Source organism: Atractosteus spatula, chromosome 27, assembly GCF_055471065.1.
Source record: "Atractosteus spatula isolate fAtrSpa1 chromosome 27, fAtrSpa1.hap1, whole genome shotgun sequence".
In the NCBI taxonomy this organism is placed as follows: Eukaryota; Metazoa; Chordata; class Actinopteri; order Semionotiformes; family Lepisosteidae; genus Atractosteus; species Atractosteus spatula.
Window position 1 is genome coordinate 9351253 of NC_142732.1, and position 25643 is coordinate 9376895.

General features: G+C 46.7%; 1 protein-coding gene across 1 annotated transcript; it reads left to right on the plus strand.

Moving 5' to 3' along the window:
• The first annotated feature begins 1270 nt into the window (after positions 1-1270).
• Positions 1271-25420, plus strand: wscd1a (WSC domain sialate O sulfotransferase 1a). The gene is made up of 9 exons (XM_088906790.1): positions 1271-2151; positions 15815-16532; positions 16659-16773; positions 19316-19500; positions 21401-21522; positions 22686-22860; positions 23202-23366; positions 23834-24034; positions 24680-25420. Exons 2-9 carry the CDS (start codon positions 16133-16135, stop codon positions 25030-25032), a joined length of 1716 nt encoding a protein of 571 aa, XP_088762916.1. The 5' UTR covers positions 1271-2151; positions 15815-16132; the 3' UTR covers positions 25033-25420.
• Positions 25421-25643: the final 223 nt, after the last annotated feature.

A 25643-nucleotide genomic window follows, 5' to 3' on the forward strand; every position in this document is an offset into this window, starting at 1 on the left:
AACGATCAGAAGTCTAATGCTTTATCTGTGCTTTTCCAGACCTAAATCCTTCCATGCAGCAGAACCCTGTGATTTGCCACTTTGCCACTGATATTACACAAATTCTCTACGCCATAAACAGTGAAGAGGTCTGCGGAATTAATGCCTGGGCTACATTCGCAGTACAAAGCTTTCATTTCTAGTTGTTTGTGCCACAGACTTACATCATCATTCCCCATACATCTGACACAACTGCAGTTGCCTCAGGTACAGATAAAATGTATATAAGCATCAGTATTAAAGAAAATGTGTCTCATAGCAACCCTGATCCAGCCTACAACATACCGTACAGTATACAGCGAAGAAGTTATAAAAGTTGTGCTTTTATTTATTCTCCTGGAAACAGCAAAGAATCGCACATCCTATGTTTGGCAAAACGTTCATTAAAATCAGCTCATGCCAAGCCACCTTAGAATCAAAAATGCATAGGGACTATTTCCTCATTAAAGATCCACTTGTAAAAATGAAGACAGTGACTGGAGTTGTGTTGCCCATGCCTGACACTGCATGGCAATGTGGCCAAGCTGATGAGTGAGGAAGCCTGCAGGCCTAGGGCTGGCCATGCTGAATGAATGAGACCCACATCACACAACTGCAAGGCTGTGTCACAGCGCCAAGCGACCCCCTCAGCCTCTCAGATGCAGCCCAGATTAGCACTGCCTGACCAGGTGCCCGGCGTGGCTCTGACTGCTGTATGACTTCCAGCAAGTCCAGTTGGGACGCCAGCTGGGAAAGTCTGGCTCTGCCCTTACGGGCTCATGTCTGTGACGGAATCTGTATATGTCCTTGCATTTCATTCACTCACTATGTACCTTTAATCGAGTAGGGGGGCCCAGAATGAAGGCACAGCATGCTAACGAAACTGCAGGCTGGCGAGGGATTTGACATCAGGGAGCTGAACAAAGGTCCAGCTACAGGAAGAACCCTTTGCCGGTTAAATTTCTGATTTCCCTCGTTGTTCCCTGGTACTGAAGATAAGTTGCATGTTTTAATTCAGCTATGCAGCAGCCATCTACTTTTTAAATATACCTGCCTGCTTGGAAGACAGCTGCTTTCTGCCATAGTAAGCAAAATTACTGGAATTTTTTTTAAAAATTACATTAATCCTGTATTTTTGATAATAGAGGTTGTTTATACAAAATGGGGGTTTTCCTATTTGCAGTGCATCCTGTAAACAAATTTACATACAGGATTTTATATTGCTGGAGTGCTGCCTCTATGGCTGATGGTTACTTGACTGAGATGTGATTTGTGATGGTGAGCACTATGAGCAGGTTTGCAGGAAAATGTAAAAAAAATGCCTGGCGGACAGTCTAACTGGTGGACGTGTTCACTTTCCAGAAGCCCTGTCTCTACGTGTCTTTACGTGACCGTGTTTCTCTTAAACGTGTTGACCGTCTGCAACGAGCCAGAAATCCTGTGTGCTGCACATCAATTCAACTGTTACTGTGTGACGGATTATCACAGGCAGTATTGAAAAAAAAAACGATTTCGTCATTATTTTAGCTTTCTGAGCGCACACGGCAGAAACACCTGTCTGGATAATAAAAGTAATACTAACAACGACGCTGTCATGCACAATATTATGTGGATTGTAATGATTTCCTATGTGCTGGCTAGGATCTGACAGTCCCAGTGAATGTGGAGTGGCATTAGGAGGGTTTCCTTCAGCACACGTCCCGGGGCAGGTGCTAGCGGGGTGATTAGGGAGGGGTGCGCCCAGCACCCAGGGGACGGCGGACCCCGGGCGCTCCACGCTCTCCTGCGCACTGAGCATGTGCAGACGCCGCCGCTGGCCGAGCTAAAAGCGGCCGGGCTGCCGGTGACTGCGGGAGAAGCGTGGGGCTGCCAAGGCAGGGGGAGACGGGCGAGGATCTGGATGTGGGGATTAGCGCCGCTCGAGTCGCTGCGCGGCGACGAGGAGGAAGAAAATGAAAGAGGATTAGTGACACAGGGATAGAGAGGCAGAGAGGCAGCGGCGTTGCTGCGGAGAAGGCACCCAGCCCAAGTGAGAGCCCGTGCGCTCGAAGCTGGATCCCCGACGGGGAAAGTTATAGAGCCTGGCCAAGAGTAGAGCGTGTGGTGACTGTTTCCCTCATGCCTCGCTGTAAGGTAAGCAGCCCAGCACGTCCTTCCTGCTGTTTCCACATTCTATACGTTACGCTTCTCCGTGAACGTTTTCCGCATCAAATACTTCGCAAATCCCAGCCACACAACCAGGCACCGAGCCGAACAAGCGGAGCGCGGTGCGACGCGATGCTCCACCTGACGTGACTTGAGTTGCTGTGGTCACCTTCGTTTTTATTTTAAATTCGGTTCCAGCGTCGAATCTCCAGGAAGTTTCCACCCCGCTGAGACGCCGGCTACAGCGCTGCCCAGGCGGGATGGGATACTGGTTTCGGGCTGGGGAGCCTGAAGAGAGCTAGGCGGTGTACTGTACCTACTGTACCCTTCCCCTTTCTGAAACCGCGAAAGAGTTCTCACCGGGTCGCTGCCGGCATTTCACGCGTGTCAGGGGGAAAGAAAAGACACCGGCGCCCTTGCCCGGTGCCGATGTCCCGAAGCAAGGCGCACGCGTATTCGAGCCGGATCCGGGTGCCGATGGGGCGCCCAACCCCTCCAAACTCCGGGTGAGGAGCCGGGATACCGGGCGCGGCGCAGAGCTGCAAGCGCAGAGGCAGCAACACATGGGCTCTCAATGACGGTGGGCAAGCGGCTCGGGAAGTTTAGGAAAACGGGGTTGCAAAGGGACCCCTCCGGTGATGATACTGGGCACTACGTGGGGGGAAAAAAACCATCTTCTGCGCCACAATAATCACGGTTATTCCTGATCACTCGCTACGTGGGGTGTTGATGTAAAACCATCGATATTACAACATGCCGGTCTGCATGTTAAACTCGTGAGTGCTCTGACTGGAAAGCTGTCAAGGTGTCGTTGCAAATGGTCGTTTACCGGTGAACAGAATCGCCCAAAGTGTCGGATAGCAAAAAAAAAAAGCACCGAGTTGCCGCGCTCGCGATTTGAAAACTCTTTAAAAAAATAACCAAATTGTAAGTTCTTTAAAAAAAAAACTCAGATCGCCGTTTTTGAGAGAACGATTCGTTATAGGTGAGACTCTAAGCTGCTTTTTTTGTCCAAGAGACCAAATTCCTCTATCGATGCCCCTGCGCCGTTATTTGAGATTGATTTCGACGTTGTAACGGTGGAGTAAAGCGCATTAATCCTGCAGCGATCGGCGGCCCTCGCTGCCACCTCCGTTCACAGCAGAGTGCAAATCCCTGATCACCGCGACCACTCCAAAGCACCAGGACCGTGAAAACCCGAAAACATGACGTTGCTGTGCTGCTTTTAGAGGAATTATTAAGCACATTTAACTTCTTCAACACATTTAAATTCCTCGTCGCTTCTCAAAACGGGCACGAATCTGGAGTTGAAGAGGCGCTCAAGCCGTTTCAGACAGGGACGGGTCTGGAATTACACTTTCATCGCCTGCTTGAAAACCAAGAAGGCAAAACCGTGCCCGATTACATACCGACCCGTACAAGTCGGTAGACTGGGCACGTACCGTACTGTTACTACTGTACACCAACACTGTATCACTGTGTGACTATACCACACGGTCCGTTCTTACTTAAGGATTTGCAGATCGTAATAGCGAAGAGGGAGGCGATGTTAAACAGATGGGTTTTGCTACTTGTTCCACGTAAAGTACCCCTTGAGAGAATACTTCTCTCAGTTTTCTGTAAGAGTAAACGGATGAACAGCAGCGCTGTTGGAGTAACACGAGAGAAGTCGGGCTGTAGCTCCGGGAAGAGTTCTCCGGGCGTGTGAAACCTTCACTCGGAGCGCTACCGACAGACGCGGCTTAGCAGTAAGTACTGTACTGTACGTGCAGGCTGGCAACGCCGAACTGCAGGTCCGTTCGGCTGATTCGGACACACATCTGCACATTCGTCGATGCCTCGCACATCCCTTTGCGGTTTCTTCTGCAGGGGTTTTTGATCAAAAGTTAGCGGTTTGGATTGTCTGGGAAAAACAGGTACGCGTACGCTAAATCGCCTTTTACGATGTAAAAAAAAACCGCTTCAAGTTAATAGCGGTTGCGTGTGCCTGCGCTTTTCTCTTTCTCTCGATGTAGCAACGTTTCTGAAAAGAGTAAATGTTAATGTAACAGCAAACATATCGCCAGGGTCTGTATCACGCGCACAGCAGCTCCTTGTTACACGCGTCACCATGCTGGTAACAAAACTATACTGGGTAGGGAGGTGGAGGTGATTTTATACTGTCAGATAGCCATGGGTAGGCAGACAAGTTTTCCTTTAATATGATCTGAAAAGCACGATCTTAACTGTGTCTTAACAGCGCACTCCCCTTTAGCTACTTTATCATATTTTCCCGGCGTACCAAATTACAGTAGTTTTAAAACTACCGGGGGAAAGAGCAGCTACCTGCGCGCTACAGCTCGGAGAGTTAAAAGAGAAAGATACAGCATTCTACCAACTGCTGTTGTTCTGGAAGGCAGGCAGCAGCTCCACGCTTCTGATCGCCGTGAAGCTGAAATGTCTAATGGCGTTTTGCGTCAGACGAGACCAGCTGGTCCGATCTGTTACATGAGAGTTGTCACCCCCAGCTCCTGGACGACCTGGTGGCTTCTGGGTTGTATCCCAACCCCAGTCGTCAATTAAACAAGCGAATTATTCCTCAGAGATGTATAGGACCTTTCTTCACACTCTTTAACTCAGAATATGAACTTCACTAACGGTACAGTGGTTAGAAGTATTCCAGTATAGGCACTGTATACATCCATCCAGTGTCTAACTGCTTCTTCACATTCAGGGTCTGGGGGGAGCCAGAGCCTATCCTTGCAAGCAATGGGCACAAGTCGGGGTACACCCCAAAGGGCAGAGAGACACAGACACCCACGCACACCAGGGCCCGTTTCCCCAGAAGCCAATGAACCTACCAGTGTGTCTCTGGACTGTGGGAGGAAACTGCAGCGCCCAGAGAAAACCCCCACAAACGCTGGGAGAACATGCAAGCTCCACACAGACAGTACCCCGAGGTCCAGAACTGGACCCAGGGCTCCAGTGCTACGAGGCAACAATGCTAACCCCTGCGCCACTGTGCCGTCTATAGTAATACAGTTAAATTATTAACGGAGAGGATACGGGGCCCTCCAGGAACCCTCTTGCTCAGGTTTGTACGTCTGAAAGCCTGCTGGAGTCTGACTAGCCGTGCCACAGGGCCAGGGGAAGGAACGACAGCCGAAACATGAAAGCTGAAGGCAGCTGACTCGATACAGTACCCTATATCCAGTACTCCATATCCACCCTGAGAAGCCGGCTGGATTACAGATGATAGAGAAGCTCAACAATGAAGCACTCAGAAGACTCCCAGACAAGACTAGCATGAGAGAGCTCAAAGATTTGAAGCAGCTTTTTTTTGCCGGTACTGGACTTTTTTTTATGCTGTTAGCAATGGATCCATTATTATTAACTGTATTCGGGGTAAAACAAAAGCTTATTTTAAGCAGTAGAGCACGTTTGAGACAGCAGATGCAACCCAGCGACCCCCAGAATGCATTTCTCAGTAATGAGGGACTCGAAGTGCACCTCATCCCTTAATGCACATTGGAGAGGTGGTAAAGCATAAATTCAGTACATTACCAAAACGTAATGAAAATGCACTGGGAGCTGCTGTCTAAATGGGGAAATCAGGTGACAAGTGTTTGCAGTGTCACTCCATTACTCACAGTGGCTGAAATGGGCCAGCAAGCAATCGCAAGCAATCTAACCCCTGTATTAATGCGACACATCCAGTGAAAATAAACAGGGGCTGTCAAAATGTTGAAATGCGATGCCTTGTGTACATGGGGCGCTCAGGGAGACCTAACCAACAAAACAACTTCTGACTGCCTTAATGTCGACACTGGGGAGGAAATTACAAACAAAGCTGCGAGGTGCAAACAGAAGCTTTCAGGTGACTCAGCCTCTCCTAGTTAAGAAAGGACAGAAGGAACAGCTGCTGAATGTTACACAGGGTCTCTGATGTAACTGGCAGCAGAGCTCGGTGATGCCTGTGAACTGGAGCACCTTCCTCTGGCTCCAGCAAATATTAGTCATCATCCAGGTGCCTGGACCCCAGCACAAAACAAACAGCAGCGACAGAAACAAAACCTGCCCTCTGCACTAAATGCAAATGTACGAAACTAAACTAGCTAAAAACAAAACGTCAACATTTTGTTTACTGCAGATGGAGGATAAAAAAAGTTCCAAACATCTGTCACACCTGGAATCTCTTCGGCGTGTGCCAAATTGAATACCGCTTCAAAATGGTCAAATCCCATATCTGGGCTGGAAGCTGGTATTTTTGTTTCCTGCCACATCCGTTTTCGAAGACAAAAGCGAGCCGGTGTCCTCCTGGTGTCCCACACCTAAGCTGCTCGCTCCCTCTGTGCCCTCAAGACGGGCGGAACCAGAAGTCCGAGCGCCAGTAAGCCCAGCCTCTTCGAGCTGGAACTCCCTGCGTCTTTCGGCGCGCCCCTCGAACAGCCCACCCGCCAGCAAGCCAGGAGACAGGCCACTGTGGGTGTGCTGAGCAGAATTCTCTCGTTCAGAACTGTACGAATCTGGTTCAGGCACTGTCCCTCACAGAGCAGTTATCACGCTAGGCATGAACCCCAGGCATCATCTATTCACACTCAAGGAGGAAGGAGATATTTTAAGAAGGATCCAGAACTGCAGGGCTGGGTGTACAGCTCATTTCAGGGTTCAGTTACTGTAACGGGAAGAGAACCCAATTCCCAAATGAGTTTCCTCACTGTTTCCCAACAGCGGTGACATGCACATACTGTACCATATACACGGATACTGTCCCCAGTCAGAGACGCTGCATGACGTATGATTCATAGTCACAGCTTCTTCTGCCAGGCGTTTCTTTTACTTTCGCTCTCCTCTCATTTGAACAGAATAATCAGGAATAATCAAGTCTTTTCAGACTCTGCTTTTTAAGCTAATGAGCAGGTATGGGGCTCCGACGTGACTTGAAACACGTTTGCCCTGGTCCAGAAGACGAGCTCTGTATCTCTGCGGATCCTGTTAATAAGGTATTCACATCAGGAGGCTCCGACACTGGGGCCCTCCCCTGGACACCGTCTGGGGTCCTGGAGAGCTGGAGCTGTAATTAAGCAGGGACCACAGCTACATTGTCTGGACCACCTGAGTGGTTCCTGACCCTCTTGAGACAGAGGTGTTTCTCCCCGACATTGCCATTCCGGATTCATCCGAGGCAAGAAGCAATAATCTCTCCCATTAATAATTGATTGGCCTGAGCCCCTGTTACATCCAGTTCGCTTGTTCCTTTTGGTGTTCGTGTTTTTATTCAATTTTCTGAGCTGCAAGCGCCGGACTGCATCCACAGCAGAAATCAGATCCCAGCTGGCTCCGTGGCTGGGCCATGAGCACCATGTTACCGGCGCATTATGAATTAAATCGACTGTCGAGCATTTTTACCAGTGCTAAGTGTGCCCGGGACCTTCAGTTTTCCAGTGGCTGTTACACGATAAATTTACTGTGTTTTGACACGGCTTGTAGCATTTACCACACCTCCCTATGCTTTACCATGCTTTTACCATATTTTTACTATGTTCGCTTTCCTTCAGTTGGCTGTATTATACTATAAAGTATATGTTACATAGCAAGTACATACTGTAGCTAGCAAAGCAGGCCTTTGTTTTAGTACATCTTTTAGTAGTCACGGTAATTAAAATATCAGACCATTTCCATTGCCTTATTATTACTCTTTTCACATTTTTCGGCCAGCATCTTGTCTGGCAGTGTGCCCCAGTACGGTAAAGGTCTAGGTGCTTTGTCCCGAACCGATTATGCCAGTGTCCTGATAAGGCACTAATGAGACGCAGCGTAAAAGTCGAGTTGCAACACTTATCTGCAATCAAAGTTAACATCCAATTTGAATGACGGGGCAAAAAACACAAAGGCACACTTTTCCTTGCCTGGTCTCAAAAGCAATAACAAGAGCTTATGGTTGAGGCACACAATGCTGTGTACAGCTACAGGTAACCTGGAGAGAATTCGACAGGAGCCGGCGTTTACATATCATTCACTCCAAGGCAGTCCTGCAGCATGAGTTAAAGGCAGGGCTTTGGTTGCAGCCATTCAAGGCTATCTGGTGCGTGGATTAATTTGCCTATCATCTGAGGACAGGGCTGCGTTGTCAGTTTACTGTGAGCTGCTGACATCTTCGGCAGGACTGGGGCTGGCGGAAGGGGGCTGTGATTCGTGGAAGAAGAGCTGGCGTCTGTCACGCTCTTCAGCGGAAGCAGAGAGAATAGAGGGGCACAGAGCCCCAGGGCAGCTGAAACAATGTGACAATCAATCCTGCCGCAGCAGTTGTGCTTGCCATCCCCTGTAGTCTCCCTCTCCCCAAATTATTTTTCACTGATGGGGCAGTAATAGGATATCTCGAGTAGAAGAAGGATAACTTGACTATACTTCTCGTTTTTCGGTCTTATTAATTTGAGTTCTTCAGCTTCAGAGGCTCTATGCAGTCCTACATTTATTTGCAAGCAGCAATGTACTTTCAAGTTAAAGGCACACATTTAATCTTTGGTTTTAATGTCTTTTAGCAGAAAGGCTTACTGTGCAATGCTCCAGCGATTTCTGCACCCTTTGCATCTATTGACGTTGAACGGTACAAACACTGCATAAAGTCATTGCTTTTTAATGGCAGCACGGTAATCCGCTCTGTGCTTTAAAAAGGGACCAGCAGAGGCAGTATGAAGGAGAAGCAGTGTCTGACACAGATGTATTGATATACAATAACAACAACTAAATCGGTAACTGCAGATTAATTTCCTGCAAACTGCATGCAAAACAGGCTGCGGTTATGTCGGCAGATCCCGGGGACCGGAATGCTGTCTCCCCTGGGCTCCTTCCTCCCAGGCTCAGTGCAGCAGCCTTTTCTACACCCTTCCATTTTATTTTAGTGGTCAATAAAACATTGTCCAGAGGCCGGCATTTGTGATCATTTTCAGCAGGCATTTATCGACCTGGTTTTAGTTATAGTGGCTTGTTTATGGTCTGGCTATAAATCTGCGAATGTAAATGTGCCTAAAGCAACACAAAGTATAAATAACTACAGACAGTCAATTTCCTAACAAAATTTTAATGCAGCGCTTAATATATTTCCCCCTCACCCTCCTCTTAAGAAATTGGCCCGTGCTTGGTTTTTCTTGGTATAGTCTGTGAAACTTCATTGGATCAGGCAAGGGGCTGCTTTAAACCAGGAGCACATTTATGATACCAGTTCAATTTGCAATATCTGTTTTTAACATCTGGCAGTACACAGTGCTTGCTGAGCTATATGGATGTTCTGGAGAGAGATACTTTGCCCATATCACTTAAGTTATTAAAAATAAGATTTTCAGTATATCAATTTTCCTTTTTCTTACTGTATTTTTTATGATTGCTCTGAGCTGGTCTCTGCCATAAAGAACTTTGCTTGGTTGCTAATTAGACTCCACATGCAAGGAAAAACCTTAATACAGCAGAATGATTTTTCACAGCAGAATTTCCTTGTTCAACGAACAGTGCAGGCGTATTAAGGGGTACCTTATGAAAGGCTTCTAGGGTCAAATCCACCAGCATCTGGCGAAAAACAACAAAACAGAAAGAAAAGTGAATATCAGGTGAACACCTGAAGCTTTTTTTAATCCGAGACCTTTTCTGGAGAATAGAGCAAATCCCTCCAAAATGCCTACAAAGTACAGACTCCTTTTTTCACACTGCTACCAAAATGCAGCATTGCTTACTGCCTTGGGCTACTTGTGTGTTCGAATGGCTGAGGAGCGCAAACTGCAGCTCTTTAAACTCAGGCTAACACTGCGCAGCACACGGAGAAATAAAGAGAACATAGCTCACCCTCATCTGTGGCCTGCAGCAGGCATTGTACGTCTTCCTGGAGGCCTGAGAATGATTCTGCATGTCCTTGTGGAATTTGCAACTGTTTTTTTTTTGCAGTTCTCTTTAAATCTGTTTTTTTTTGTAGACTGTAGATGCAATATCTCACCCAGCATTCAGTGAACTGTGGTCAAACACGCTCTATTGATCATGTCTACCCTGTAGTGTCTTTTTGTGCTCAGTCGGGACTAATGTGTTATCAAAAAAAACTCCGTTACAGTTTTGAGTGTCCCACTGTGCATTTCTCACAAACATACATATGCTAACTATGGATCCTAATATCCTAATATGGATCCTAATATCCTACATTATCAGAATAATAATAATTTGAATAAAATTCAACAGAACCATTTTCTGAGTTGAACTTGACAGTCCACATATTTCAAATTAATTAGAAGAAGCAGAGAGAATCAAATAAAATATAAAATATTGTGAAATGTTGCAAAAAGACGAACAAATTCTAGTAAAAAAGAAGGGAAGAGGAAAGATTTGTGGCTGCTTAAATACTTCATGACTATCCTAATCGTGACTGATCCCTGTGAGTGAATCATAGTGGATATGTAACCTTGCAAAACAAAGTCTTTAATGCAGTACTGCACAGTATAATAAATGTAAAATACAGCACTGCAGTGGTGCACTTGATTCAACATAACTGGTATTTAATCAAAATGAAATGAAGACGAGCAATAAACAAATAGATATATTTAGAGGATGACTGCTGGATATGCCAACTTGCTTGACTACAAAACTGTGCTGCTCACTCCCTGCAATCGGATACACAGGCGAGCTGTTAAATGTTCCAAGAATGATATCCTGTCTGTGTCTGAAAATCACTGGATTCTATGTTTCGGATTCCGTTTTTTTGGTAGTGAAGAAAGGCCAAAATGCTGGGATTACATTCCCTAATCTCATGCCTTCTCTGCTTCACAGAAACACAGATATCGCTGTTGGGAAAAGCGGCAACAGAACAGACCCAGGTGTGCTTTGAATGGGCTGAGTGTGTGTGTTCATAATGCTTACAGTATGTGCCGAAAGGATCCAAGTGCTGGGGGATAGCAGGCAGTACACACAAGCTGTCATTTCGTTTTACACACTTCTGACACACAGTTTAATGCAGCCTAAGTGACGACCTGTGCACCACCTCTCAGGCCAGTTCCCAAGTCAAATATTAAATAATCTTTAGTGTGAATACAAACCGGATTTATCACTTTTAAGATGGCCTGAAGGCAACTAAGGAGGTTTAAATACACAGTGTGGCTGTAACACACCAGGCGTGTTTCTGTCTCGGTGGGAGGACAAGAGACCAGGCAGCTGCTGATCTTCATTAAGAGGAGCAGAGAGTCTCCAGAGAAAAGAGACTTCCTTGAAGGGGGATAACAGACATGCAAAGGGAAGGAAAATGACAGGATCATCGCTGAGCCAGCACAGGGAAGGCTTTTAACAGCACTGACCAGGTGGAGCTGCTTCCCCAAGCCCAGCGAGCCGCCGAGCTTCCGAAGAAAGACATCATGCACAAAGGCCGGATGTTAACCACAGACGCAACAGGCTCACCTGCCACACTGCGTCTCCACTCCTGTCACAGACTGCCAAAGCAAAAAGAGCATGCTGGGAAAAATCATACAACCACAGGGGCAAACTCACAAAAAAACATGGATGGGGAGCATGCAGATTCCACAGGGAAGGTGCCTCGATTCGGATTCAAACTCAGGATCAGTGAGGACCAGTGCTCATCACCACATTCCCACGCCTTCTTAAATGCATTCCAAACAAACACCTTGATGGGAATGGCACTTCTGTCTCCAGTAGCCTACTTGTTTACCTTGTGACAGATATTCTTCTAAGCCCACGAGGAGCTTTACCTGAGAGAAGATGAGACAGTTCAGCCTCGTGGTCTTTCAGCTGCTCAGCTATAGGAAGAGTGCCTTTGCTCTTGATCTTTGTGACATGCTACAGGCTCTCTGCTGGCCGCGGTTTACAGGTGGTGGCAAAGAGGAGGCAGTTTAGAAAGGAAATTCTATTACCATCCAGAACAACAAACACTGCAACGTGTTGATACAACCATGATTGTGTCTGGCGTGTGATGTGCTGCTTCCACTGATAAGGAAAGTAGCCTGCTGCAGCGGAGGCTCGGACAGTATCTATCAGACGTACACACACGGCATCACGGTGCTGCTTCTGCAGGATGCCAGCATGATGTGAAAATATAAAAATGTGTTCACTCAGTTCTAGTCTAAATGCAGCCGATAGTCAAATTCAGTCCATCGCAAGACTGTTCTGACAATTTCTTCCAAGTGTAAATGCAGCAGATGAACAGCCTGCAAAACAGACTCTCAGCTGACAAGCCTTAACGAGTGGAGAGCTGTAAATGAAGCAGAGCAAGTCGAAGCACTGACTGCATTCCTCAGCAATTTGCTTCTTATTTTCTACAGTGTGCACAAGGATGCTAATTAATTCAGGGCCTTTTGTGTGAATCCAGGCCCCTAGCCAGGCGGGCTGAGAATGAGAGGAGAGAGGTTACTGTGACAAAAGAACTGTTTAGTTAGAGAAGTAGTCATGCCAGCATTCTTCAGTGCCGGTTTTAACAATATGACAGTTGATACTTCACCAGAAAACCAATTATCCGACTGGGAGCGAAGTAATTCCTTGGGCTTTTTTCAAAAATTCAACCAGAGCTATTTTCAGCCACTTACAAAGCCCTCAGTGTCAGGTGAATCATAAATGACTTTTAACAAAACGTCACATTTTACATCTCAAACTGCATCACTAACAAGGCTGTGTTTGTATGTACAGTATGTGTATATCAAGATGGCACATGTCTAACAGGTATACAGTGCTCAAGCCTCTACAATCCAAAGTTTTTTCAACTTAAGTGTAAAACTAAAGCAACTTTTATAGGATCTTAGGGAGAAGAAAAACCTACAAAACTGAAAATCTTGAAATGAAACTCTCAGCATGCACAGACTCTAAAGCAGTTTTCAATCCACTGTAGTTCTTCTTGCACTGTTCTCTCCCAGCATAAAAAGAAGTTGTTAATGGCTTTCCTGACTCTGCTTCCCTATACCGTTATTACCTTTCTCTGAAACTCATTAATTCATGGCTAACTGCTTTTTAAAGTTGACCCCAAAGCATCAGGTAGAGATTAAAAGGGCTGGAGAAAAGCTCTCAGGGGTCAATTTTGCAATCTGCTTGATGTTTTGGAAGGAGACCAAAAAAAATGCCTTCATTCCCATTCCCTCCCCAGCAGAGCTGCCAGACCGGAGCAGGAGAAAGGTCACCCTGCTCCCAACACCTCGCAGCAGTGTGGGGTCCCCATGGCCCGGTCACAAATTTCACAGCCACTTAAAAAGACGGGTTCATCAGATAATACATCAAGATGCGATGGTAATTGTTTCACTTGGGTTATGGACTGGATGCACAAAAAAACTGGCAAGTCTGTCTAAGTACTGCAGTTCCACTGGTGCCACACTGACGGAGAGCCCCTCACTGGCAATTCCAAAATGCAAGGAGCCTGGCACCGCTGGAGCCTGGCCAACCGCGATGCTATTTAGAAGGAGCTCTCACCTGCTAGGAGCCAGGGGGGTGGAGGACAAAACAAACTGTTTTGGAGAGATACCACTGCGAGGGTTAATGAAGGGTAGGGACTGGTCACATTTGCATTTTATTGTTTTGGGGGCAAAACTATTTCTTTGTAAAGAGAAAAACCAAGCGAAGGAATTCACACTCATTCACAGGTCGACTGTGAATGCCTGGCTGGTTTGCCCCACTTGGATCTCTGCCTGTTTAATTTCCATAACAAAGTCTATACTGCCAGTTTGTGTAAATGAAAAATAATAATGATGGCCTTTATTTTACAGCTCACCTTTCATGGTGCCTCAACTCAAGAGATGATTACGTTACTCTCTATACATAAAGAGTGCCTTCAGTAGAGCACACAGCCAACATGGCAGCGAGATGTACAAGACCACTGGCAACATGCACGCCAGGACTCAAATAAAAAAATAACTTGGGTTTAATGAAGCAGAAAGAGTTGGGTTAATTGCATCAGGAAATGATACATTTGTGGTTTTAAGAGCCTTCATAGAGTTTAAAACTGGCACTTCATGCAGAGTCAAATGCAAAACGCCCAGCAGGACTTGTGCAGTTCCAAGACGGGAAGAGAAAATATTAGATTTGTACAGCTTCATTTTTAAAATGCATAATATCTACAGTTTATGAGTCTTGCTGTTTTATTAGCATATTGCAGATAAACTGGTAGTCTGATGCTTTCTGCTTCCATTTCAAGGTGTCAGCCTTATCTTTACCAATCTGGTAAAACAAACAAGGTAATATAAATAAATGATGGGGATGATTAGATACACTGTGTTGCCAGGGAACAGATATTCTTGCATTTTACATGTTGTTCATAACGAGAAGCAGTACAAAAGGCAAAATGGGTCTTATAACTAAAGCAGACAACTACAAGATGTGATAACACATGGAACACAATGTTCTTTTACAGCAGTACTGCACTGTGGATGTATTTGTGTCTATATTAATATCTCTGTTATACTGTGCACAACCTTTTGCCAAAACAAACCCAGAAGTACTCGACAGTAGGGGAAAAATGAATGATATTTAGAGGCTTTAAGCCACAGCTCTGCTCCTCTATAGATAGCTGCAAGGTAGGTTGTGTGACTCTTCTATCTCACCACAATGCCAATTTAAAGAAATTATCAGTTGCCTGGCTTTTAAAATGCAGCTGCAGAAACAGTGAAAGGACTCACCGCGCACCTGGGCCTGATGTATGGAATACTTATTGTTTTCTTCTGGAAGCGGAAGGCAACTTTGGAATAAAGAAGGACATAGTGTTCCCTCCACTGTGGGGCTCATTACAGAGAAGCAAGGTAGCTCACTCTGGCCCAGCTGGGGAGGACATGAGCTGCTGTAATTGAGATGTCTGCCTTCAGCACACACTGTGTGCCTCTGTGCTCGGCCTCCTTGCCTCCTCCCTTTCTCAATACAGGAAGAAAGAACCACCTGCTGGCAGGAACTGTCCAGTTTCCACATCGGATTCTAAACGAAACCTTCCGAACGATCTCAAAAAGACACGAGAAATAAACTGCGCTCCAGAATAACCTCTTTAAATTAAGGAATAACTGCGATGTTAATAATTAATCATTAACGATAGAATTCGATTACTGGGCGACAGGTCTGTCAAATAATACTCAGCTGAAAGATGGATTGAAGTCTGCATGGTTTTACATTAAAACTGCTTATTGCCTGGAGATACACAGCACATAAGACCTTTTAATCAGGCTATACCGCATTTATGGACTATACGAATATATACAGTACGGGGTGTCAATATTATCCTTATGTGACAGACTTCCATGGGTAGTGTATGTCTGTAGCTTTTCATGAGCGCATGCTTGCCAGTATCATACTGAGTTACCCATAATGTGATTATTACAGCATAGCACATGTACATACTACTTACTTTTTAAGTACCTATGTATTCGGAGACGTAAAAAGACACATACAAAATGTAAATTATACAGAAGTGATATAGGGTGTGCTGCAATAGAACTGGTTATTCTTTAAAGACTCAAAACAGTAATAAATCTGAGGTGAATACAGGACAGCAGCAGGTTGTAGTCCTGTATCAGACAAGGATATGAAAAGGGAAAGTTTTAGAAGATTCCTGATGGAGAAATCCGAATCTTGGTTCATAATTTCAAAGCGTTTTTTCGGAACGCCGCTAAACCAAAAGGCTGAAAGCCTTGCAGTGGAATCTGACAGGCCTCTGTTTATACCTCAGGGTTACAGATCCGCCTCCATGACAGCCTGCTCACACAACTTGTGCCGTGGGAATCTGGCCGGGATCCATGGAGCCGCAGCACCTTCTGCCCTTTAACGCCACATCCTGACAAGCCTCTCTCCTGTCTGAGGAGCGTCTGCAGACCAGACCTGCTCCCGTGCTCCTCCGAGCTAGTGGGGAAGGACCAGCTTATTCTGCCGTCAGACACGTAAAGAGCAAGAGAGCTCCAGGATGAGAGGCCACACGGCACAGCTGGGGATGCTTCAGTAGAGGCGTTTCTTCTTTTCTCCAGAGGGGGGCGGCGGCGCACAGCGAGGAATGGCCAAACCCTTCTACAGACTGCAGAGGTTTCTTCGGCGGACACAGTTCCTCTTCCTCTTCCTGGGCGCTGCCTACATCATGGCCGGGAGCGTCCTGCTGCTGCAGCGCTCCGGCGTCGCCGTTCCGCTGGCTCCGCGGGGCGCCGCCAGCTTCCCGCCGCTGCCCTCGCTCCCCACACTGCCCGGTCACGAGCAGCAGGGCCCCCGCGAGGCCCTGGGCGGCGCGGGCGCGAGAGGGCACCCAGAGGGCCCAGCGAGGCAGAGGAACGGGCCGCGCTGGCTGATGTCCCGCAACCTGGAGATCCGCCACCTGAGGAGGCGCTGGTTCCACAGCCTCATGACGGAGCAGGAGCCCAGGGCCGAGCGCGGGCCCACCAGGAAGAAAGTCAGACACAAAGGTTAGTTGCTCCCTAGCGCCTTAAACCCGAGCTGTTTCGCATGCTCCTCAAAGGTGTCTGCCAGGGCGTGTTCTAGTTCTTGTTCCCAATAATATTCCTCTTTTTAATTTTCCCCACAATGATCAGGCACGTACGTTGGCTGCTTCTTGGACGACTCCAAGGAACGAGCTTTGAAAGGGACCGTGTTTTACGATTTCCGGAAAATGACAAGCACCATGTGTCAGGATGCCTGTTCGGAAAGGTAAACCACCTAGATCGCTAGATTAGATAAAGATGCAGGCTCAAGAGACAGACAGACGGATCTGTGCATAAGTTGTGCTAGACGTGACTTGAATTGAGAATTAGGGAATCACTTCTTAGGAAGAGTACAGTCTTTGTTTGTGGAATGCCAGCTGGCAAAGTAAGGCTGGAAATGGGAGAACAGCCAATTACTGCAGAGCAGGACAGTGGACTCTCCAGGCTCTGAGGGCAGAGATCCTGGGGACTGTATGGTGAAGGAGGAGCAACAATGCAGCCAGTTGCTGTCTGAATGCTTGCAGTTCCATTCACTGACCAACAAGAAGCAAGGTGTGTGTAATATTCACTCAGAGGTCAAGTCTAGTGCTCTACACTAACTAGACAAATAAACAGAGTATTTTTTTGTCTGACAGCATTATTAAACAGTAATTTTTTAAGTATGTGCTTAAAAAATAGTAGATCTTGAAGGTTCAGTCTTTGAACATCTTGACCACAGCCAATGTTTAAGGTTTGGAGAGGAGACATTCAGTTCACTTCATAGTTTTCTGATAGAGTCAAGCAAAAACTCAGTGTGTTAGCCACCACAATATAGCTTGGAAATGTTCTTGGCCTATTGTCTGGAAAGCTTGAGCCATGATATCAGTGCACTGAGGACTTTTTGCAATATCCTTGTTGATTCCTTGCATCCTGCTTCCAAACCCTGGGGTTAGGACTAAATCAAAACCTTGACCCACCAGCTAGTCGAAAAAAGTCTGATCTGCTGGAGATCTGTTTGTATTGCCAAAGAAAAAGTACTTAAAAAAATGGAAAAGATGCACAAAAAAAGCATCCTGCAGGTTGGGAAATGGGATGGGACGCTTTTTCTTCATTCCCTTAATTTAAAATTGATTAAAAACGGCCATTGCTCTGGTGGAGAGCTTCGCTCAATGGGAAAACATTAATGTTTGAACAAAAAAGGCATTTCAGAGTCTGGCCAGCCGCTGTGTCCTGTCCCTGCCAGTTTTCATCTCTGCTTTAAGAGAGGCCGGTGTCCCTGGACACAGCAGCACCACACATCAGGCCTGCTGGTAGCAGCTGAAGGGCAAAATATAATTGTCCGCCTCACATTTCTTAAAAGTAAAGATCCACTAAGAGCTCCAATTCTGTGCATGCCACCTAGCGAAGCAATTAATATAAAAAATTAATGAGGAGCAGACTCAAGACTCTGGGAAGGTTGCCATGGTAGCGTATAGAGGTTAGGTTCATCCCACTCAAGTTGGATGGGAGAAACAATTTGCAGAGGTGCAGTGGGGTTGAAATCTACCCTTTTAAAGCTGGAAGATGTGTGCTTCCTCCAGGAAACACATACTGTGCTTGTTTAATGGCACAGATGTGACAAATGTGGGTTCAGCAATACAGCACAGGAAAAACCAACAGGTCTTTTCAAACAGAGTATGAAAATAAATTGGCAGGATTGGAGTAAAACTACCAGATAGAAAAGAGGGAAGGGGTAGTCAAGGATGATGATGATTATTATTTTTAAACACTATAGAAATGAGGATTTACTAGTACACTAGTAGCACTAATGCATTGTCAGAAACTTCAGAGAAGTCAGACAGGCTCTTCATGCCAGTAAGATGATGCAGAACAAAGCCACATAACAGCTGGGCGATTCTGTTAAGAAGTAGTCAAGGGAGGTGAGCTGGTTTTGCATGGTGAGCTGAGCAGAGCCAGCGACCCAGGCGTGGTGCGGGCCAGATGTTATCCTCTGGCGCTTTGTCAGTGCAGGAGTCCAACACATACTCTTCAAACCTGAAGACACAGGTCTCTCAAGGGCAGAGAGCGCTCTCAGTGGAGAGTGCAGATCAGTGGACCTTTTCAGCACACAAAGAGCGCAGAAAATTTATTGGAAAATGCTTTAGATGATGTTCAATTTCATTTCAAACTCCAAAGCCAAGATTTGCTGGCAGACCTTTCTTGTTTGCCAGAGGCTTTCTTCTGTTTCCCAGTGGAATCCTGTCACTGGGAACTTGGGGTTTGCAATTTGTGATTAGCACATAGGTCAAAGTTTTGATTTAACCCAGGCTAAGGAGACTTTCATTCTTCTCTGACACCTTCTATTCAGAAAAGTGTATATATATTAAAGATATAAAAAACTCTCTGCACAGAAAAGATATATGTCTTTTTTTTCCCTTCACAGAACCTTTATCTGTGTAAGTATCTGATATCAATGAAGTCTGTGTAACAGAAAGGACACACAGACTCTATCAGCACACAGTGACAGCAGCCAGAGGCCTTATCAGTGCTGGCTTCTTGATCTTAGGAGACTAGGGCTTCATAATCGCTTGCATTTTTCTCCTTCTTACATCACTGCCTTATAACACCACAATGGGAAATTGGAATGGAAAATACTACATTTATTTCATGCTGCAGAGCTGGTAAAAAATGAAGAACTATAGAAAATGGTATTTTCCAGGAAGCAGGATCTAGACAGACTTAAGTAGAAACAATTTCACAAAAGTGATGTTGCGTCACGTCTGCCCGGGCTGTTGTCTGCTTCCCCGCAGTGGGTACCTGTTCGCGGGGCTGGAGTACGGCGCCGAGTGTTACTGCGGCAACCGCATCACCAGCCCCAGCACCAGGGATGAGGAGTGCAACCTGGACTGCAAGGGGGAGAAGGGCTCCGCGTGTGGAGGGGTGGGCAGGCTGTCTGTCTTTAAGGTGGAGGATCTGCATCCTGGAGCGAAGAAATGTGAGTGTAGAACCTGGTCCTGGCAAGACCTGAGAGGCAGGCAGCCGAGCTGTGCAAAACACATACCGGGCATCTCTCTTGCTCCAGTATAAAACACCTTGAAAACCACCCTGTCTATCTACAGAACTACAGCTGTCTGATCTGCCTCCTGCACCACTGTTTTGTGTTGGACCTCTGTTCCCTGTTTATACAGGATAAGAAAGATCGTGCTCACTGTACACAGTAACGTATCGAATTGCATTTACACAGGGCACATTTTAACCAAGGGCCTTCAGAATCTGCTCCTGAAATTAGCGTTACTGTCTTTCTTCTTGTCAGCATGCCGTCCTATAATCAGAAAGCAGGTATCCAGCTGATGCTCATGGCAAAGTGGAGACCAGGCATGACTGCCCTCCCCCCGGAAGGGAAGCCAGACCCTGACAGGGAAAGGGGAAATTCTTTAGGGTGGCCAACAGGTTTTGTTTTGGAGATGGGAGTGTCCCACAGAAACCCAGGTGAACCCCTGAAGATCCTTCAAACTCACCACAGGACAGACGCCTGAGACTGGAACTGAACCATGAGATCCCTGAGCTGTGACACAGCAGCGCTAAATGCCAGGCCACCATGCTGCCTGCTTCCCCATTGTAGATCTCATAGGGCTTTCCCTGCCAAAGCCACAAACTCCCAGAGAAGCAAACCACAGGGCTGGTGGGCTGACAGGTAGCTGAGAGCATCTTGTCCAGCTCGAACCCACGCAGTCATACTGGTCACAGCCTGCTACTGACACAGCCCAGACTCCATCAGGTGATCTCTGAATGGTATATCTTATCCTGTGCTCTGAATAAGGCCATCAGAATCTCTCTATCTCATCTATCGTTATAGCATTTTGGCTAGCGCCATCTGCATAGAATACACTTCACACCTGTTTCTACTTGAAGCCTTGTAAAAAAATAATCAGACAGTAGCAAGCACCGTGAACACCTAAGAGCAAGGTCAACAGTAATACTATTTATACATCTACAACAGTGAGCTAGTAAGGCTACCAAAATTAAGCACTCAAGTGCTTCATTACAATTAAACCGCACTGTACACAGCTTATTCAGTGGTGTACAGTGCTTTATTGTATGCAATGGCAGTGGTTAGGAGCTGTGTTACTTTAAAGCACAAAGTTCACACACTAAGAGTACTGTGTGAACAGGCAGGCTTCAGCACCCTGGGAAATTACCCATGAAGACAAATGAAAGGAATACAAAACTCCTCTCTCCCAGTTCCTAAGGCAAAACCACTAAACAGGGAGCAGTATGAGATATAACAGTATCCATGCAAAACTAAGTACCAAGTGGCATAAAGCTAAATAATGCTGCTTTGCAAGAATATCAGAGGCTCAAACCAAATACTCGCCAGCTCTGTCTTTACGACAGAGGGAAAATCTGCTCATTCCACTATGTGACAAATATCCTGTTTATTAAATTAGCAGCTCAATTAAAATACATCCTTAGAAGGAAGTCTTGGAAAAGGTTCTGCTGACTTGCAAGCTGGCATTAACCTAAAGGCTTAATTAAAGATGTAAATAAACAATAACTGATTAGCTAATTAATGAAGTGTTTGTGCTGCTAGACTATTTTTGAAACCCCACTTAAAAGACTGACAGGAAGGTCCTCGTGCCAACAGATGACCACTGGACAATTTTTAATCAACTAAATTGATGCGAGGGTGCTATAACGAGATCCACCTCAGAGCCTACCGACCAGCCGTCTAAAAGATGACAAGCAGGAGCCTGTGCACAAAGTCCCTGCTCCCACTGTGCCCAGGCAGCTCAATTCGCGCACGAACCGGTCTCTTTCGCGTGGCTCGCGGGTCTTCTTTCACCCATTGGGCCGCGCCCGTGCTGACGCTGGCCTGTTCCTCTCGCCGGCTCCAGACAGGAACGTTCGGTACCGGGGCTGCTTCCACGGGCCGGACAACACGAGCGCCGCCTTCCTCGTCCACTCCTTCCAGCCCAACCTGACGTCGCAGTCCTGCGTCGAAGTCTGCACGGACAAGGTAAACGCAGGGCTGCCCGCCCCTCTCAGCCCCCTCTTCCCCATCTCCACGCTGCCAGGAGGAGATTCCTGCTCCCTGGCCTTCTCCACACACGCGGATTACCACTGATTGCTCTGCCCGGCCGTGACAGTGTTCAGTAATAGCTCGCTCGGCACAGCCCTGATGAGGATTTGATTTTTCACTCGCTGAAAACAATCTTGCTCTTTAAACTTTAATGCTCTTATTACAAGAATCAATAGCTCCTGTAATCAATCTTTCAGGCCAATGCACCAATCTTTATGAAACACAATCACTGTCCCTTTTCTGTGAGCAGTATTGTTTTTTACATGCTTGGCTTGTGAAATTATTTTCTTTTTTATTAAACTGAGCAAGAACTAGCTTCAATAAACAGACACGTTTGGCTTTAATAGGAGATTGAAACCTGCAGTTTAAGCCGCTGTTTCAACTTTGAGCAAATTCCATTTGGAAAAAACCTTAATGCGTTTTAGCATCAATAAAAGGCTGCATCTCTGGGATAATGATGACTTATGGTTTTCAATTTTACACACACACACATAAATAACATAGCATTGTGCAATTGATTCTACTATATATTTGGGATTTATATTATTCAAACTCAATCCTCAGGCAGAAGAAAGAGCTGCTCGTACTGAAATAGTTAAGAGCTGGTTTGAGTGCTGGTCCTGCCAGCCTGCAGATGACTTCAGCAGAGTCAGAAGCAATGCAAGTCAGGTTCTAAGAGCCTATTTGTATGTCTGGGACAAGGCCCCGAGACTGACAGCTTTTCTGAAGATGAGAAATGCATCTGCATAGTTTCCACCTGTGAGCCTGCCTGCAGAAATGTTTTCGTTTTTAAACTTTAATGACCCATTTACAGATTCTGTTTTACGAATGTGTGACGCACAGAAGAAGTTAAAATAGAAAGTCTGGGGTTTTAAAGCACAGAGAGAGGGAAAAGATGTATATAGGGTTTTATTAATCTCACGCAGGCCAACAAAAACTTCGTATTTTCCATTCTTCTTCTTTTCTTGGTGCTGTTTGTAGGCTAAATACTGAAAAGAAACTGGAGACCTTTAAAAAGCCTGGGACACCTTTTACTGCCTTATGCCTCATACTGTACAGACAAAAGGATTGCGCTCTCTCTGCTTGTGTCCCGCCAACAGGAGCTCCCCTTGGCTGTGTTCCGGAGACCAGACTGTTTCTGCGGCTACGCCTCCGCCCACTTCACTCTCCACCACCCGGCGGGGGAGTGGCGGTGTGCGCGGGAGACCAACAGCACCAACGCCACGGCCCCGGGCCCGCGGGACCACTACGCTGTGTATCAGACGCCGGTACAAGGTGAGGCCCGAGAATCACCGCTGGGCTGTGGCCATGTCCCCTGACATCTGGAGCAAGCGGCGAGTGCTTCGAGTGCAGGAACACTACATTCAGATTTATTTCAATTAAACCCCTGACGCATTGAAACAAGCAGCCTGTACAGCTTTGATAAAACACCAAGCTCAACATGGAGTAAACACAAACACATCTATAGCTGGCAGTGCAGACAAATTATAGCACCTGTCACCCCACAGGTAAAATGAATAACCATTAATCTTTTATCAAGCTAGCTGATACAGTCACAAACCAGAAATACTGAGCTTTTAGCAATTTGACTACGTCTGCGCAACTGTACCCCTCAGACACCCGATGCACAGAGAGGAAGTTCCTGCCGGAGAAGTCTAGCAGCCTGGTGGCCCTGTCCAGTTTCCCTGGCGCTGGAAACACCTGGGTGCGGCACCTGATCGAGCTGGCTACCGGCTACTACACTGGCAGCTACTACTTTGATGGCACCCTCTACAACAAAGGTGAGAACTGGCCCTTTGTCCCTGCCCTGGACAGCAAACAGATTGGCCTCAGGTTAAAAAGGCTTGCTTATGTTATGAAATGTCAAACACTGCCTTCACTGCCGCTGCAGTTTCAGTGTCTTTCCTTGGAAAAAACATTCTGCAGCCAGTTCTATTTTAGGCTTTCTTTGCAGTCCAAATACAACAGGCTGCGCACTAGAAGTTTTCGCTCCTACACTAGTAACGCTGCAGTAGAAATCACATGAAAAGGGCAAAGAATTGCAGCTTTCCATTTCAATTCAGAACTGGAAAGGAAGTGCCTTTGGAAGCCCCTTGCCCCCTTATTGGATTTGATGGCGCTGTTGGAGCTGGGCTGACGACAGGCGCTGGTGAATTTTCCAGGAAGACAGCTGCAATGGGATCTTAAGCCCTGTGCGCTGGCGATTTCGCGCCGCGTTGCGTAATGCGATTGTGTGTCCCGCGGCTAGGCTTCAAGGGCGAGAAGGATTACTGGAAGAGTGGGCGTACCATCTGCGTGAAGACCCACGAGAGCGGCAAGAGGGAGATCGAGATGTACGACTCCGCCATCCTGCTGATCCGGAACCCCTACCGCTCGCTCGTGGCCGAGTTCAACCGCAAGTGTGCTGGGCACCTGGGCTACGCTTCAGAGCAGCACTGGAAGAGCAAAGGTAGTGTGTGTGTGTGTGTGTGTGTGTGTGTGTGTGTGTGTGTGTGTGTGCGCGTGTGTGCGCGTGTGTGCGCGCACGTTCTCCTATGCTGCAAGAGGAAAACAAGATGACAATTTTTAAAAAAAACAGCTCACATTCATTGAAGACATTCTAAACTAGGCTCCGCGGTACACACGGGCTTGCATGAGCTGGCACCTCATCTCCCAAGACTTGACTGAATACCAAAAACTTTGGATGACTTTAAACATCGCAGCGCAGCAGACAGAACTGGAGCACATCAGAATAAGAAATAGGGAGGGAGAGGACTGTAAGGAACAGCTTGTGACAGTGGGAGATTATTTAATATGTAGATGGTGCTTAAATTTGTAGGAAAATGTCGAGATACTAGTAGTAGTTGCAGTTTCCATTTCTTTTCAATGTTTTAGTAGAAAAAGCAGTGGACGAACAGCTTGTTTCTTTCCTGCAATATTTAACAAAGTCAAGTACAGTACAACTAATCCTTTCAGAATCAGGGTTCGCAGACCAGTGCGGGTATCAGGGTTCGCAGACCAGTGCGGGTATCAGGGTTCGCAGATCAGTCGCTGGGGAGGAATTCAGTGGGAACTGTCGCCCGGAAGCGTCCTCACCCTGCCTCCTCTCTCCCAGAGTGGCCGGAGTTCGTGGGGAGCTACGCCTCCTGGTGGGCCTCCCACGTGTTGGACTGGCTAAAGTTCGGGCGGCGAGTCCTGGTGGTGCATTACGAGGAGCTGAAGAGGGCGCTGTTCCCCCAGCTGCGGCTCATCATGGACTTCGTCAACGTCTCCGTGACAGACGAGCGCCTGCTCTGCGTGGAGAGCAACCAGGACGGCAACTTCAAGCGCTCCGGCGCCCGGCAGAAGGCGTTCGATCCCTTCACCGCGGACATGAAGCAGCTGATCGACGGCTACATAAAGACCGTGGACGAGGCGCTCAGGCTCTATAACTTCACCGGCCTGCCGCAGGAGTACGTGCCCAGATGATGATGGAGAGGCGTGGCAGATTGAAATCCACACTCAGAGTACTGCTCCAGGGCGGCGGGGGCAAACCCTACCAGCAGACCGAAGGCAACACCAGCAGGAGCCCAGCTTCTGCAGGTGTACTAGGGCACAACACAAGACCAAGGCAACAGCACAGGAGCTGCAGTACATGTGGCTCGCGACATTTGCAGAGCCGCTGCATAAAAGCCGTTCTCAACGGGAAGTTATTTTTAATGTTATTGTTTTTTAAACTTTAATACATTTTTGTTCTTTCAATAGTTCTCGGGGTGCCAAAACTCACTTGTCCTTTTCAAAATGTAGCATTCAGTGTCGCCTAATGGAATTTCTATGAAACCCGACTTCGACGATTTATAAAAAGAGTATAAATAAATTAAGCCTCAGTTGCTTGATTCAACAGCTCAAACGCGTCTCCGTCGTCAGCCGCGCAGAAAGACATTGAATCCCAATCGGGTCTTCCCAAAAAAACAACGTTCGGGCGTTTGTCATCTTTGTGCTAAATCATGCCCTGAACTGAGATTCGTGTTAGAGAAGTCTGAAATCTCTGAATACTAAAAGCCTAAATCGAATCTCAAATACTGTAGGTCTTCATTCCC